Here is a 17,739-nt window from a genome sequence, read left to right on the forward strand (position 1 = left end):
TGCAGTGAGCTAAGATGGTGCCGCTGCACTCCAGCCTGGCGACAGAGCAAGACTCTGTCTCACACAAAAAAAAGAAAACAGAAAAAAAAGAGTAGAGCACTTCTCAGCTACACTGACTAGAAATATTTATGATCCAGAGAAGCTGACACAAAAAAGACAGAAATGATCACAGAAACTAGGAAGTCAAGGGAACAGGCATGGTAGTGATGAAGGGATGACTGCCAGTGGATATACGAGGAGAAATAGGAATAAAAACATCTGGAAAAACAACAAAGCGTAGGCAGCAAACAGGTCTAGGCTATGGTTTGTGATAAATATTGGAAGGGGAAACCTTTTCCTTTTGGTTTTCCTCTTCAGGTACCTTTTCCTGATTTTTAAATACTGCTGATTTCACTTGAATGATAATTCATATTATCAGTAAACAATGAAATGCAGTCCCCAGACTTCTGGACAGATTCTTTTTACTCTTTCTTGATCGTGTCAATGAACTGTGTGCATCACCTACCCTAGCTATTCCGGAATGCTTAGGCAAATACTCCACTGAGTTGAGTCACACTTGAGAGCTGACGTCAGTGTACATTTTAGTAGAGAACCTAGTTAAGATTTCATGCTCCAGGAAGTCTGTTCTGATTAGTTTTAGCTTAAAAAAAAATCAACCTGTGTTTGTGTTGGCACAGAAAACAACTCTGCAGCCATATTGGTTTTGGTGACCATGTTTTTATAAAGTAATATGCAGGTGAGAACAATTTACTTTTCATACATATAAAAATTGTAAGATTATACATACATATATACATATTAAATTCAAGCAGATGAGAACACTTTAAACCATTCAGAAGAATATCTACCCCTAAAACTTCCCAGAGGTAACATGTTTTCTTCTGGAAATTACTATCTATCTATCTAAGTCATACATATATATACATTACTTTAAAAAATATTATCTAGACTGTGTTATTTATATTATTACTTTTTTTTTTTTCCGAGATGGAGTTTTGCTCTTGTTACCCAGGCTGGAGTGCAATGGTGCGGTCTCGGCTCACCACAACCTCCGCCTCCTGGGTTCAGGCAATTCTCCTGCCTCAGCCTCCTGAGTAGCTGGGATTACAGGCACGCGCCACCATGCCCAGCTAATTTTTTGTATTTTTAGTAGAGACGGGGTTTCAGCATGTTAACCAGGATGGTCTCGATCTCTTGACCTCGTGATCCACCACACACCTCGGCCTCCCAAAGTGCTGGGATTACAGGCGTGAGCCACCGTGCCCGGCTATATTATTACTTTTAAAACATATAGATAGCACCTGTAATCCCACCATTTTGGGAGGCCACGGTTGGAGGATCACTTGAGGCCAGAAGTTCAAGACCAGCCTGGCCAATATGGTGAAACCCGATCTCTACTAAAAATACAAAAATCAGCTGGGCGTGGTTGTGGAACACCTGTAGTCCCAGCTACTCAGGAGGCTGAGGTGGGAGGATTAGTTGAACCTGGGAGACAGAGGTTGTAGTGAGCCAATATCATGCCACTGCACTCCAGCCTGGGGGATATAGTGAGACTTCGTCTCTCCCCCCACCGTGTGTACGTATACATATATATATATATATATATATATATATATATATATATATATAAAATGAAAAAGTATAGAGTAAGTTTTTAAGAGACGAGGTCTCACTCTGTCACCCAGGCTAGAGTGCAGTGTCATGATCATAGCTCACTGTAACTTCAAATTTCCTGGGCCCAAGCAAGTCTTTTTTCTCAGCCTCCTGAGTAGCTGGGACTACAGACGTGCACCACCACACCCAGCTAAGTAAAAAATATATTTTTTAGAGATAGGGTCTCCCTGTGTTACCCAGGCAAGTCTCAAACACATGGTCTCAAGTGATTCTCCTGCCTCAGCCTCTCAAAGAGCTGGGATTACAGGTATGAGTCATTGTGCCCAGCCCTCAAATTTTTAATGTTTGAATAATTTTCTGTTACAAAGGTAGTGTCTGATGTATTTAACTAATTCCCTATTGGAAGAGACTGAGGTTTTCTTCAACTTCTTTATCATGAAAGTTACAATTTTTTAAAGTTTCCTATGGTTGTCTTGCCATCCTTTTTAAATGTAGTATCTCTGTAGTGATCAGCACCATCTCTGGCATATAGCAGGTAGTAAATGAATGTTAATTCCCTTTCCTTCTCTCTCTACATAATGTGTGTGTATATACAGGCACACACACACACACACACACACATACACACAAACACCCACAAATACACACACATAATTTTTTTTAGGTTTGAGAATGACTTTCTGTTGCACTATCTACACTTGCTCCTTATCAGGCTTGGCCAACCGGCTCATATGAGATATGTCCTTTGCAGCTATGGAAAATTTTTCCTCTGTGAGGAGATAATTGATATTTGTTTAAGTTAATTACTAGCTTTGGATTATTAACACCCAGAACAGAGTATAGTCAGTGGATCCTCAGATTTATACAGCCTACCTCTGGTGCATCAGTGTTTTCATCTTAGTAGATAAAAGGTGACAAGTTTTGGTAACTAAGTAGGAAGAAAACTTTTGCTAATACCTCCAGTTTCATGTTTTTGCACTTAAAAATATTATTTACTTAGTTCTTTTCTAATGTACATGATTAAATCTCAGTACTGCAGGATGCACATCTAATTTTCATACTTGGAAAAATAGAGTAAAGGCAATTCTAGTAAAATTTCTCAAAGTGGAAAGTGGAAAAGGAAGGAACAATCCTGATTCATAGCTAGAGCTGATGAAGGCACAGAAAATAAAAACAAAACTAAAATCCATGGTGATCTCTCTAAAAAGGCATGAAGGAGTGAGAGAGAAAATGGCACAGCATGAGTAAACACATCAAATGCAGTTGGGATAAATATAGATGACTGGAAAATGATTGTAAGGGAAATCGTTCCAGGAATGTCATGGATTTCCAACTAGGGGGATTACTGTGTGCAGCTGTTGAATGGGGGCTCATTCTTGAGGTCTCAAGTTCCACTTGTTGGGCAATAAAACCTTTTGTGTGAGTGACATGATATCTCACCTGGAGAAGCCAGTCATCTCATTCTTTTGGGGCAGGTGGGGCATAAGAATTAAACAAACAGAAAAACTTCCACTTCATTTTTTAGTTATTCTTGGCCAGGAAAGTACCATTTCAGTCAAACTTTGAAGACTATTCTTAGAACAAGTGGTAACATTTTCTCCGGATTCGTGTGTTTGGTTTTTTGTTTTAAATTTATCATGTAAGGCTACACTACAAAGATGTTTTCCAAAATCTAGAATAATGCTTGTATTTGCTTCCCAAACTATTTTTCTGCCCCAGATTAAAAAAACAGCATGTGGGAATTAATCAGCTCTTAATAATAAACAGATAGCAAGGAAATCCTCTTTTAGGGAAATTCAGGACCCAAAATCTTTCTTAGGCAATATTCAAGGAGCCCTCATTGTGAGTTTAAGTGGAAAGAAGTGTTTTTCAAGGGAAAGTGATTGTTATTCCACAGTGTATTCTGATAACTATTTTGGCAAAATTATGAGACTTCATTAAAATAGCCTTTTACATGATTTTAAAATTACATTATTAACATGTTCTGTTTCTATAAATGCACACAAGGTCAAACGTGGTAAAATAGAGCTGTTTCTGGAGAGTGTAAGAATATCAGTATAAAGGTGTTGTAAAAATGAATTGGGTATTTGAGATGTATACAGGTCTGTTAATGCACTCTGATGGTATGTACTCATTCTGAAACTTTGATACTGTAATCGTTCTACCCTCCTATATTTTGCTATACATCACAGTCATTAGATCACTTCATGATGTAGAGTTAATTTCAGCATATCTAAATATTATCAGTTATGAATGATAACTCTGGCGGTGGAGTCGAGAGTTACAGCATACACAGTTAATGGTTACTAATTTGGTGCCTATTTTGCCAACTTAGAACACTCACTTAGAACTCAGAACAAAGATTTTCACAAATATCTATTTCCCCCGTTACCCTTATCATAGCTCTATCGTTGGTGAAGATTAGTCTAACTGAACATGCCATCTCTATTGCTGTTATTTTCACGGGCTTGGCTGCCAATTACCGGTTCCCTAGAATTTGCTCGTAATTGACTATGTCCCACTATAGGTAACTCTGGAAGTGACAGGCAGCTTCCAATGTGGTTCTCCCGCCTGTCGATTGGGCCTTGCAGGAAGCCCCGCCTCATTAACTCAGTCAAGGGTGGCAGTTGGCTCGGCGTCGATGAGTGGCGGGTTTTAGCTCCGCCCCGGCCGTCCGCTGCGCTGCCTGGGTCGGCGCCGTTTCCAGTTGAGAGATGGCGGCCGCCGCAGGTAGATCGCTCCTGCTGCTCCTCTCCTCTCGGGGCGGCGGCGGGGGCGCCGGCGGCTGCGGGGCGCTGACTGCAGGCTGTTTCCCCGGGCTGGGCGTCAGCCGCCACCGGCAGCAGCAGCACCACCGGACGGTGAGCAAGCGCGCCCGGAGGCTCCGGGGAGGGCGGGGCGGCGCTGGCGTGTGGGAGCCGCCGGCGGGCAGGCCGCCGGGGCAGCAGGCGAGTTACCTCAACTCCCGGCCGCTCCCGAGGTTGCCGGGCACCGGGGAGCCGCTGTGCCCTTCAGGCGCCTGCGGCGGCGACCAGGAAGGGAGGGCAGGCGGGAGGAAGCCGAGAGGAGGAGGAGGGGCGACGGCGGGGATGTTCCCGCAGGACTGGGGACACCAGGGCGGGGAAGGCATGGGACTTGAACCTCGCCCCGACCCGCCTCCAATCTCGGTCCCTGCCTTCTTCGTTCTTAACTGCCCTGCCCCAAGTCTCCCGAACGGAGCCCAGTGCAAGTTGTCCCCTTTCCCTCCTCCTCCGGGCGGGTTGGGGAGTCCTGAGTTGCCGCGGCTGCCTTGTGTTTGCCAGGAGCGTGGCAGTGCCATGCTGCTGGGAGCTGCCCGGGAGAGCAGCCCAGGACCCTGCGGGGCCGCCCCTCATCCTCTGTCGGCCCGGAGGGGACGGGCAAGAAGGAAAATCAAACTTTATCCCCCTCTGTGACTTCGTGTGTGTGTGTGTGTGTGTGTGTGTGTGTGTGTGTGCGTGTGCGCGCGCGTGCATGGGAACCAGCTCCCTCGAGATGGATGCTGCATTGCTTCTGGAGGCAAGCTCCATCCTCTCGGGTCCTTAAAGGTGCTTTCGGGGGTCCTTTTGAGGGCTGCTGTATAAGCGTGTTCACGCGTGTCCGAGGCGGGAAGGGTGGGCAGCAGGCACAGGAGAAGCAAATATGACAAGTTGTTGACAGAGGCAGAGATGTGGTGGTTGTATTAACCAGCTGTTGCTGCGTTTCATTGGCTGGCAGAGAAAGAGGATTTCTGTTTGAACACTCTTAGGTGAGTGTGTGTGTGTGTGAGAGAGAGACAGAGTGTGAGAGAGATTTCATTTTTCAATTCCAAGAGATGAATTTGGCATGGAGTTCTTGACCTAACAAGTCAGGAGGTTTCCTTCCCTTGGACTCTCTAGACCTGTATGTGTTGGTCTCTGGCCAGCTCTGAAGGAAGAAAAATGTAGTTTTTATTTCCTGGGGCTAAGTTGTACAGTGTGGTTATTAGAGGATCACTGCAAACAGCCTGATAGGAGAAACTGCAATAGTACCTTCAACCCTCAATAAACACATTACCTGCCTTGTTCTGATCATAGCTCTTAAGAGGAAACTGAACTGGAGCTCTTCAGAGAGCATACTCCAAAGGCCAATGACAAAATCAAAATCAAGTGTCTGAAAGAGCTATGAAAACACCTAATGCTCTGCAAAAGCAAAGTTGTATTGTTCTTATTAGTCATAGGTATGGACCCTACCCTCATTCTTATTTGGCATACTGGCATATTGCTCTGATGAAGCTTTTGGGTGAGAGCCGAGCTTTTCCACAGTTCAATTTAATTTACATGTTTCATAGCCTCCAGTTACGTGTTTTGTTCTCTTAAAAACATAAGGCCACCCAAATTTTGATTGCATTCCTCTTTCCCTCCAACTATTTAAAGACTTCCCAAGTTGTCCTTAAGTCTTTATTTTGATAAGACATCTTCTGACTTTTCACAGTTTTTAAGATTGTTTGGGTGTGATAGTCATTGAGCATTTTAAGAAATTTGTGCCTTGTGTATTTTCCACGATGCAAGTTTGTCAAGTGGTGAGTGTCTCCCTCGCGGGTATACTTTATGAAAGTGTTCTCTGTGCTATTCTAGGGTGAATAAAAGTGAAGTGGTGAATTTGTAACTGAAAGCACAATTAAAGAGTTATTTCTGAAGGGCAGGAATGTTACAGGAATGGTGACTTGTAAATGAATTTAGAATGGTAAGATTTTGAAAAAAGTTGAACTTGATTATTTAAAATATATAAACAGACTTTCTGTTTTTCTACAGTTCTTCTGAAGCCATCATGTATACAGCTGTTTCCATAGGATAGTCTGTTATTCCTTACAAGACATTCCATTTAAAAAGTATTGAGGCCCAGAAAAGAGAGAGATTTGGCCAAGGTTACATTAGCTAATATGTAGCAGTTTTAGGACTCCCATCCATCTGAGATATTCTCACCCCTTAGTGTGTTATTTTTATTGTAAAGTGCAAATGCTCCTTTAGGTCTCTTTCCTCCCTTATAACATTTACTGTTGGCTGTTAGGAAAGTATTGGTATTTCAAAAGCCCATGAATGGGAATTCTCCTGTAAGTAGGTGTTGGTTTGAGTACATATATTAGGTGAACAAACAACTTGCCAGAAAGAATAGGTGTTCTGATAAAGGTCCCTGAGAGACACTAAGGTTGACTCTGAATCTTGCTTGGGAGACATCCTGTGTATGTGCAGCAGATGGCAGTCTGCATTGGACTGGATCACAAGTATGCCACTTTTGTTCTGCTGTGGTAGGTATGGTAAATTACAACCAGGGGGGCATAACCAGTTACAGCACTGCTTACTTTTTTGTATGAGAAATTCATATTTTCCAAGCTTCAAGAATGAGTCCAAAGCAATTCAGTAGTTCAGCTAGTTGATAAGTGCAATTATGAAGTTAGAAACATAGTTTGTCCCCTCCTTCTTCCCCATTAGTACATCATTCAACTGAGTAAATAAGAGTAAAGGTTCAGGGGCTTATTCAATATTTTTAGCAACATCTAGTGTAATTTTTTCCCCTTCTGTCCAGCTTGTGACTGTAACCAAAACTTATGTAAATTGTTTGTTGCATGCTTTTCTGTATGGTTAGTGAAAGTGGCTGCTATTTTTAAGGATGATTCTTTGAAGAGGAACTGCCTTTCATTGTGAGCTGTGTAATTCCACTGCTAAAACAAACTGTCTCATCTCTGATTATGACAGCCTCACTGTTGGCATTTTCTAGCGGTTAACGGCTATGATGAATTACTACATCTTTTACTTAAGTCATCATTGTCCTGTTATAGTTTGTGGCTGACCTGCTCTACTTTACACATCACAGTTCTTTGGCAATGATACTGTTTCAGCTTAACCTGAAAATTTTAACAGGTTACATTTCCTGGCACAGAGGCAGGTCCTAATGCTTTAATTGAGTTCCTCATGGTCTGGACCACTCTTAGGCCCGATCTACCCCAGCCCTAATACTCCATTTTACTTAAGCCAGTCTCTGCACTGTCCCATACATCCATACTAAACCTTTATGGATTTTTTTATAGCTGAATTTCAGCCTTTATCACCTCTAGCCTCTAAGGTCCATTTCAGCTTACAGACTGTGAAGTACAACTCCTTTTGAAGCTAACATTCTTGCTTTACACATGAGGAAACAAACATAATAAACTGAGGAAAGTGACTTGTTATGCTCGTGATTACGAACAGACCAAGGATTAAAATTCCTTTAAATTTTTTTTTTTTTTTTGATACAAGGTCTCACTTTGTGACCCAGGCTGGAGTTCATTAATACTATCGCAGCTCACTGCAATCTTGAACTCCTGGGCTCAAGCTATCCTCCCACCTCAGCCTCCTAAGTAGCATGCGCCACCATGCCCAGCTAATTAAAACAAAAAAAATTTTTTTTTTTTTTTTTGGTAAAAACAGGGTTTTTCTACCAGACCAGTCTCAAACTCCTTGACTCATCCTCCTAAAGTGCTATTATTATAGGCGTAATCTACTACATCTGGCCTAAAATTCCTTTAAATGGAGATGGATTCAAGAATTCCTAGTGTGAAGATCTGGCCTAAAGTTCCTAGACTTTCAGGGATAATTTCTTTTTTTTCTTTTCTTCTCTTTTTTCTTTGAGACAGAGTCTGGCTCTGTCACCCAGGCTGGAGTGCAGTGGCGTGATCTCGGCTCACTGAAACCCCTGCCTCGTGGGTTCAAGCAATTCTCTGCCTGAGCCTCCCAAGTAGCTGGGATTATAGGTGCCTGCCACCACGCCCAGCTAGTTTTTGTATTTTTAGTAGAGACGCTATTTCACCATCTTGGCCAGGCTGGTCTTGAACTCTGGATCTTGTGATTTACCCGCCTTGGCCTCCCAAAGTGCTGCGATTACAGGCATGAGCCACCGTACCCAGCCATCAGGGATAATTTCTATAGTTCATTACTAGAAAAGTTTCTCTAAATGTGTAGAGAAAAAAAAATTTCCTGGTTTGAGTCTCGATTTGCATAATTCCTGGTTGTTAACCCTTTTCTATTGTTTTATTCTGTCCTCTCTGAATTCTGATTGGATTTATTATCTTCAGGACATGGATTGACACAGACATGTTTTCTAAATGTTTTATTTGTGGGCATCTAATCTTGCTGGGGAGATAAAGCAACAATGCCGTATCTTATTACCTTTGTATCTCATAGACTCCAGCACAATGCTGGGTACATAGGTGACACTCAGACAAGTGTTAATTAGCTTTTCACCCCTTTTTCTGCTTGCTAGGGGAAAGTTATGCCCTTTATCTCCTTTCCCTATCTCCCTGCCCCCAGTTTGGCTTGCTTTATAGCCTTGCTTAGGTAGCCACATCTGGAGAATTGCTTTAAGCTTAGTATTGCCAGTGTTGTCTTTGGTTGTATATTACACTCTTTATGGTGGAGTGCTGGAAAGAGTTGGTACCATTGGATTAGCTCAGCAGTGGTCACTAGATTTCTGACAATAGCCAGCAAAAGTACAGTCATTACCCAGATTATTATATGTTTGAATCAGATTCCACATTTGTTGGTTTATTCTATATTAAGATTTTGAGAGTTATGGATAAATTTGTTTAGAACAGACTCCCTCTATTTATTTATTTATTTTTTAGATCTAGTCTTGCTCTGTTGCCCAGGCTGGAGTGCAGTGGTGTGATCTCGGCTCACTGTAACCTCCACCTCCTGGCTTCCAATGATTCTCCTGTCTCCAAGCGATTCTCCTGTTTCAGCCTCCCAAGTAGCTGGGATTACAGGTATGCACCACCATGCCCAGCTAATTTTTGTATTTTTAGTAGAGACGGGATTTCGCCATGTTGGCCAGACTGGTCTCAAACTCCTGGCCTCAGGTAATCTGCCCGCCTTGGCCTCCCAAAGTGCTGAGATTACAGGCGTGAGCCAACGCACCTGAGCCAGACTTCTTCTATTTTTTTTTTTTTTTTTTTTTTTGAGATGGAGTCTTGTTCTTTCACCAAGATTGGAGTGTAGTGGCGCGATCTTGGCTCACTGCAACCTCCACCTCCTGGGTTCAAGCAATTCTCTGCTTCAGCCTCCCGAGTAGCTGGAATTACAGGTGCCTGGCACCATGTCCAGCTAATTTTTTTGTATTTTTAGTAGAACCAGGGTTTCACCATATTGGCCAGGCTACTTTTGAACTCCTGACCTTGTGATCCCCCCACTTTGGTCTCCTAAAGTGCTGGGATTACAGGTGTGAGCCACTGCACCTGGCCCTATTTTTTTTTTGGGATGGAATCTCACTGTCACCCAGGCTGGAGTGCAGTGGCACAATCTCAGCTCACTGCAACCTCTGCCTCCCAGGTTCAAGCAATTCTCCTGCCTCAACCTCTTGAGTAGCTGAGATTACAGGCGCCTGCCACCACACCTGGCTAATTTTTGTATTTTTAGTAGAGACAGCATTTCACCATGTTGGTTAAGCTGGTCTCGAACTCCTGACCTCTTGATCTGCCCGCTTCGGCCTCCCAAAGTGCTGGGATTACAGGTGTGAGCCACTGCACCCGGCCAATTTCTTCTATTTTTAAAGAAGCAACCATTCTTTTTATTTTTAGAGACAGTCTTGTTCTCTTGCCCAGGCTACAATGCAGTGGTGCAGTCATAGCTTGCTGCAGCCCTCAACTCCTGGGCTTCAGCCGTCCTCCCACTTCAGCCTCCTGAGTAGCTGGGTATATAGGCACATGTCACACTATGCCTAGCTAATTAAAATAATTATTTTTTTTGTAGAAACAGGGTCTTGCTATGTTTCCCAGGCTGGTTTCTTAACTCCTGGCTTCAATAGATCTTCTCACTTTAGCCTCCCAAAGTTCTGGGATTACAGGCATGAGCTACCATATCTAGCACAAAATCTTGCTTATTTTATAACTCATAAAATATCTGAATGAATGAACTTGGATTTCTTAAAATTCTGATTATTTGAATTTTTTAAGTCGCAAGTGGCTCTTTTTTATGCTTCATGTAACCTTTTTCAAACATGAAATCTAAATAGAAAATATAGCATTAAGAGTGGTGTGAGTCAAAGGCAATACATTGGTAGGAAATCATTCAGATGATGTTATCAATGAAGTGCTATTGTATATGATCATGGCCAGTGCTTCATTTCAACTTCAAACCCTAGGTAGCACTAAAACAAAAAATGATTTGCTATCAGCTGCTAGGATGTTTTTATTTCTTCTTATATTTTAGCTTTGTTTGTATCCCTGTAGATTTTCTTAAAAATTGCTGCTTGTTTTCCTGTGATTAAGGTCAAGATTACCTTTTATTCTTAAAGTACCTAACCTCGAATTCTTAAAGTACCTTACCTCAAAAACAGTCTCGATTAATTACTCTCTGATTTATATTAAACTTGATAATACCTGTTAAAAAACCTTTTCTCTGTAGGTTGAACACAAAAGGGAAACAATGCATTTATTTATTTTATTGCGCTCTGTTAAATGCTTACAGTTAGATATCCTGTGTAAAAATGAAAGTTGACTTCAAGCAAATTAATTTTTATAAGTTTAGCGAATTATTGGCCCATAAACTGTGTACACACTTGAATCTTTTATATTGATAAAAATATAACTTCATAAATTATATCATCAATTGGATCTAACGCATGCTAAAGCTGAACTTTTTTTTTGAGACAGAGTCTTGCTCTGTCGCCAGGCGCCAGGTTGGAGTGCAGTGGCACGAGCTTGGCTTACTGCAACCTCTGCCGCCCGGGTTCAAGCAATGCTCCTGCCTCAGCCTCCCAAGTAGCTGGGACTACAGGTGCGCACCACCACACCCAGCTAATTTTTGTATTTTTTTAGTAGAGACGGGGTGTCACCATGTTGGCCAGGATGGTCTCCATCTCTTGACCTCGTGATCTGCCCTCCTCAGCCTCCCAAAGGGCTGGAATTAGAGGCGTGAGCCACTGCACCTGGCAAGCTGAACTTTTTCTAATGTCGTTCTGGAATAATTGGATGATATGACATTGCATTTTGACATTTCAAAGGTATGAACCTTTTCCTAAGGTTCTTTAATGACATTAATAATATTTATTAATCCAGAAGAGTGGGTGTTAATTTTTATGCTTTGTTCCTAAAGTTTTCAGTTTTTATGTTTTTTTTTTTTTTTCTATATATTATCCACTTTATTGTTTGGAGGGTATTTGTAATCATCATCAGAAAATTGCTGAGGAGTCCATTAGGTGTTTATAGAAGACAGAAATGTACAGTTCTGCACTGTACTGCCTTGTAGGTGTCAATATCATTTAAATTTCTTTTTTGCCTTCTGAGATGGGTCTACTTTGTACCTCTTTTCTTTTCTTTCTTTCTTTTTTTATTTGAGACGGAATTTTGCTCTGGTTGCCCAGGCTGCAGTGCAGCGGCACAATCTTGGCTCACTGCAACCTCTGCCTCCTGGGTTCAAGCTATTTTCCTGCCTCGGCCTCCCAAGTAGCTGGGATTATAGGCATGCACCACCATGCCCAGCTAATTTTATATTTTTAGTAGAGAGGGGGTTTCTCTGTGTTAGTCAGGCTGGTCTCAAACTCCCAACCTCAGGTGTTCCACCTGCCTTGGCCTCCCAAAGTGCTGGGATTACAGGAGTGAGCCACCATGCTGGCCTGTACCTCTTTTCTATGGTAAGTAATGTTACAGGATGTTTAAGAGCACTGTATTAATATCTGGTTTAAACTTTAGTTCAGAGAAAGTATGACTGATAAATGTCAAATAATAAGAGAGCATATAGGTTAGCTTGAACCAGCTGGCTTCTATAGATAGAGGAATAGATACAGAAGAAACCATCTAAGACCTGAGGGGATTGTTACTTCATTTAATTTTTACCATAACCCTAGGAGGGGTATTATCCCAGTTATATAAAGTGTCATAAACTGGTTTAGTGCTAGGGATGCACCGAAAGACAGGACAGATGTTTTATGTTCAAGCATAAGTCTGGTTAGAATGAAAACTACTGTTCTGGGTATCAGTGTCCTTCCTTTTCATTTTTGCTTCTTTGGCATGTTCCTCCTCAAGCATCTCCTGCAGTTTTCCTTCAAGAGATCTTGACATCCTTCCCACTGACTACATTTCTTAAATGGCTTGCCTCACCCTCCCCCAGGTGTTAGCTGTTGGCGGTCTAAGGTATTTGCCTCTTGGAAATATTGCTAACTTAGTTTGGATTTCTAAAACGTACCATCCAGCCAGGCGCTATAGCTCACGCCTGTAATCCCAACATTTTGGGATGCTAAGGTGGGTGAATCACCTGAGGTCAGGAGTTTGAGACCAGCTGGCCAACATGGTGAAACCCCATCTCCATTAAAAATACAAAAAACATTAGCCAGGCGTGGTGGCGGGTGCCTATAATCTCAGTCACTTGGGAAGCTGAGGCAGGAGAATCACTGGAACCTGGGAGGCAGAGGTTGTAGTGACCCAAGATCACACCACTGCACTGGGTGACGGAGTAAGACGACTCTGTCTCAAAAAAAAAAAAAGAAAAAAAAAAAAAGCCACTCAGTAAACCTGGTAATTATTGAGTTGCTTCTATACCAGATGCTTTTATAACATTCTCTAGTGTACTCTACAATAGTCCTTCAGGCAAAATACTATTCCCATTGTACAGATGGAAAGTGATTTATTTAGAAAGGTTCAGTTACCTGGAGACATTCAGAAAATATGTGTGGAACTCCTACATTTTGTGAGGCACTGCCCTGGGCATTGGGAAGAGAGATGCCTTTGTGGTAGTTCTAAAAGAGTTCACAGTCTGGCCAGGAGACACTGTACAAACAGACTGTAAGTGGTTGTGCTTCTTTTTTTTCTAAAGAATGTTCAGTGGGAGCACTTGGGACCTACCTGTGAGAGCTGAGGAGGGATTCACAGACGAGGTCTTGCTTAAGAGGAAACATGTGAGGCCGGGCATGGTGGCTCATGCCTGAAATCCCAGCACTTTGGGAGGCTGAGGTAGGTGGCTCACCTGAGGTCATGAGTTCGAAACCAGCCTGGCCAACATGGTGAAACCCCATCTATACTAAAAAACAAAAATTAGCTGGGTGTGGTGGTGTGTGCCTATAATCCCAGCTACTCAGGAAGTTGAGACAGGAGAATCCGGGAGTCTTGAACCCAGGAGGCAGAGGTTGCAGTGAGCTGAGATTGAGCCACTGCACTCCAGCCTGGGCGACAGAGTAAGACTCTGTTTCAAAAAAATAAATAAAATAAAGGGTATATTCTGTTTATTATACTTCTCTGAAGCTATGTGCTATAACTGAATTTTATGTTTGTTAATTAGAGGAATACTTTTGAGTAATTTTCTTTGACTTTATTCTCTTTAATTTTTCATTTTTATAATATATAAGTTGATAAAGAGCTTTCTAATGGCCTTAACTTGTTTTGATCTCTTTTGGGGACTATTACTGAGCATTTTATGATGGTCTTATCTTTTTTTTTTTAAGTAGCCATTACTAAACATGAAACCCTTTCTTAGTAAAATTGTAGCAGCCTTCCCCTCCACATTAGAAATGTAGATGTATGAGTTTCCTACTGCTCTGCTACTCCGGTGACTCAGAAGTTATAAAAATATATAATTGAAAACAAATTATTTGGAGTGATTCTAGCATTTTAATTGACTAGGTATCTCATTAGATTGCTTTATTTAGACAATACACATTCTTTGATGTTCTAGTTATTGCAGTACAAAGTATAGATATTTATTTCTTTGATAACTATAAAATTTTTTAGAGCCATTATAATATCTTCTCTCTCTTTTTTTTTTTGGAGACAGAGTCTTGCCCTGTCACCCAGGCTGGAGTGCAGTGTGGCACGATCTCAGCTCACCACAACTTCCACCTCCTGGGTTTTAGCAGTTCTTCTGCCTCAGCCTCCTAAGTAGCTGGGACTGCGGGTGCACGCTGCCACGCTTGGCTAAGTTTTTTATTTTTAATAGAGACGGGGTTTTACCATGTTGGCCAGGCTGGTCTTAAACTCCTGACCTCAGGTGATCCACTCACCTTGGCCTCCCAAAGTGCTGGAGATTACAGGTATGAGCCACTGTGCCCGGCCAGACTACAGTATCTTCTCTACTAGTAGAGAGATTATATTTGTAATGCTGTTGGTGAGCCTTTTGAAATTTTTTTTTTTTTTCTTAATACAGAGTCTTGCTGTGTCACCCATGCTGGAGGCAGTCTCGGCTCACTGCAACCTCTGCCTCCCGATCTCTAGTGCTTCTCCTCACGGCAACCTCTGCCTCCCAAGTAGCTGGGATTACAGGCGTGTACCAGCACGCCTAGTTAATTTTTGCATTTTTAGTAGAGATGGGGTTTCACCATGTTGGCTAGGCTGGTTTTGCACTCCTGACCTCAGGTGATCCTCTCACCTCAGCCTCCCAAAGTCTGGGGTTACAGGCATGAGCCATCGTGCCCAGCTCCCCTTTTGAAATCTTATGGAAGCCAAGGATTGCTGTACCATCACAGAATATTTTTATTATTAGTTTTCTGAGATAGTTAAATAAACGAAGAGGTGGTCATGGTGAGTGGTGTGTGTGTGTGTGTGTGTGTGTGTGTGTGTGTGTATGTATGTATTTCCCACTGAAACAAAAGTAATTGAAGAGAATTTGGTGCCAAGTGGTATAATGGTAACTGGGTCTGTTCCTTTGTTCCATTAACTTACTTTTTGATCTTGGACAAATGACTTAACCCTTTTGGTCTTAATATTTTTGTCAGTTAAATAAGGATGCTTGATTAGGTGAACCTAAAGGGCTTTTACCTTTTATTTTATTTAGTTTTTTGAGGTGGGATCTCACTATGTTGCCCAGACTGGTCTTGAACTCCTGGGCTAAAGTGATCCTCCTGCCTCAGCTTCCTGAGTAGCTGTGACTGCAGGCACGTATCACCACGTTCAGCTCAAAAAAAGCTTTTCAAATTATAAAACGTATTTTTATATAATACTTTGCAAATAATTATGTTATTTCATTAGGTGGCTTGTATAAAATCATAAAAAACCCAGGTATTACTTGCTTATTCTCACAAGGGCCAAGAGCTTGAAATGTAGAAAAACAGCCTTCAAGTTCCTCTTTAGGACAGTTTTCATAATTACTTCTGACATCTTAATGAACAATTTACTTTGTATTCCCCTTAAACAGTTCATTATGCCTTCAGTTTCATCTTTCACCTTTGTTTTCTTTTCTCTAATGCAAATTGCTGAAGGGAGTGGAGGAAGAGGTGAAAATGTGGAAAGCCCAGAGAGTTGGAGAGTTGAGAGAAGGAAGAAAGCAGTTAAGGTCAGAGTGTTGAAGTAAGATGGGACTGTACTAGTAATTTATTAATTTTGAGCTGTACCTTACCAGCCTGAAGCAGAAAATGTTTTATTTTGTAGTTACACTATAGGAATTCTAAGTGTGAAAACCTTAAGTGATTAGTTGCCTGCAGTAGTCTGTAGGTATAGTAGCCCTTAAATTCTTCCAGCTCTGTGAACTGAGCCTAGTATAGTGTCAGTAACACACAAACTCAGTCCATGTTGGTTGAATGAGAGTCAGTGAGTTAACTAGTCCTAGAGACTATTGTCTAAATTCTTCAACCCTCTGAGTAACACAGCTGTAGATCATCTTGTTCTCTGTGCCCAGATACTACAGTGATGGGAATTATGGGAATGTCAAGAAGGAATGACTTCTGTTTGATTCATGAAGCAGCTAATATTCTTAAAACAGTTCCAATTGTGCTGAAACAAGCAGGACTATTTAAAATGCTAAGTAAAAGTAGTAATGGAAAAAGACTGTAGAGCTACTATGTTAAAAGTAATTTAGGCCAGTCTCAGTGGCTCACACTTGTAATCCCAGTGCTTTGGGAGGCTGAGGCAGAAGGATCATTTGAACCTAGGCTATGGTGAGCTTTGTTTGCACCACTGTACTCCAGCCTGAGTGATAGAGTGAGACACCCTGTCTCTTAAAAAAAATTGAGAAATGGATTCAGTGGCATCTACCTGGCATGTATTGGTGGGGTGTGGGCCATGCTAGGTACTGCAGAAGAGAGAAAGGAACTATTTCAAAGAGGTGCTGCCAACTGTAGATTCTTTCTGTATATATATATTTCCAAAGAAGACAGATTTTTGGAAGTGTTTATTTTGGAACTAATCTTCTGTATTTCCATTCTGCCCCCACTGTATCCTGTATTTTGCACTGCCAGAATTCTGATAGCTGCCATGAAGCAGGGCTGTGGCAAGTGGCCAGTGTGATAAAAACCTATTTTTCATTTCAAAACAGAATATAGATGTCAGAATACTTTAAAGAAGTATTTAAAGATAGATTGAGTGGAATGGTAGAAGTAGTAAAAACCTAATGAGAAGATTGAAAGTTTTTCATTTGCTTTTGATGGCATTACATTTTTTTTTGTAAACAGAAGAATATCAACTTATATCTCTCTTGATCTGTTAGTTTCTCTCTTTCCCCCATTTTCCTGATATTTGAGTGCTGGTGCTAGACACTGCTGAATAGAAAGGAAAAATTGATTTTCTGGTGTTTTTTTACTTTTAGAGGGGTCCCCTAGGATATACTTTGTGTGAATATCTGACTAGATATAGATATAGATGTTAATAGTTTGGTTTTATTTCTTTATTTTTTTTTGTTTTAACCCCAAAGAAAATGAAATCTTGTTTTCTTTTTATTTTTAGCTGTCACTGAAATGTTAAAATGCTGTCTAACTAAGCGCAGTTGAGATAGTAAAACAGAATTTTAGTGTAACATATTACAGAATTTTGGAATATTCATTTACTTAATGGAGAGCTGAACTTCAGTCAGTGCTTTCTTTAATTTTAGTATCTCACACTGTATTGGTGTTTGACTCAGAATGAATTCAAGTTCTTAGTGTGGCCAATTGCCACAAAGTTGGGTGAACTTTAAATATATGATGGTTTTCTTTTCTTTTTGAGACAGTCTCGCTCTGTCACCCAGGCTGGAGTGCAGTGGGGCAATCTCAGGTCACTGCAGCCTCCGCCTCCTGGGTTCAAGTGATTCTCCTGCCTTAGCCTCTCGAGTAGCTGGGACTACAGGCATGTGCCACCACACCTAGCTAATTTTTTGTATTTTTAGTAGAGACGGGGTTTCATCATGTTAGACAGGATGATCTCGATATCCTGACCTCATG

At 41.5% G+C, this 17,739-nt stretch overlaps 1 protein-coding gene across 10 annotated transcripts in view; it reads left to right on the top strand.

The window, feature by feature from the left end:
• Positions 1 to 4,302: 4,302 nt before the first annotated feature.
• The window catches only part of MCU (mitochondrial calcium uniporter), a 233,895-nt gene continuing 220,458 nt past the window's right edge, over positions 4,303 to 17,739 (top strand). For 2 of the 10 annotated variants that reach the window (XM_032256317.1, XM_032256318.1), the window contains exon 1: positions 4,304 to 4,475. In XM_032256317.1, the coding sequence (XP_032112208.1) occupies positions 4,329 to 4,475 (147 nt within the window). In that variant the 5' untranslated portion in view covers positions 4,304 to 4,328. Of the gene's footprint in view, positions 4,476 to 4,694; positions 5,181 to 14,939; positions 15,882 to 17,739 lie in introns of those variants that run through there. The other 8 variants (XM_032256320.1, XM_032256324.1, XM_032256328.1 and 5 more) reach the window with 6 other exon arrangements.

Source organism: Sapajus apella, unplaced genomic scaffold, assembly GCF_009761245.1.
Source record: "Sapajus apella isolate SASKATOON/1434 unplaced genomic scaffold, GSC_monkey_1.0 scaffold94, whole genome shotgun sequence".
In the NCBI taxonomy this organism is placed as follows: domain Eukaryota; kingdom Metazoa; phylum Chordata; class Mammalia; order Primates; family Cebidae; genus Sapajus; species Sapajus apella.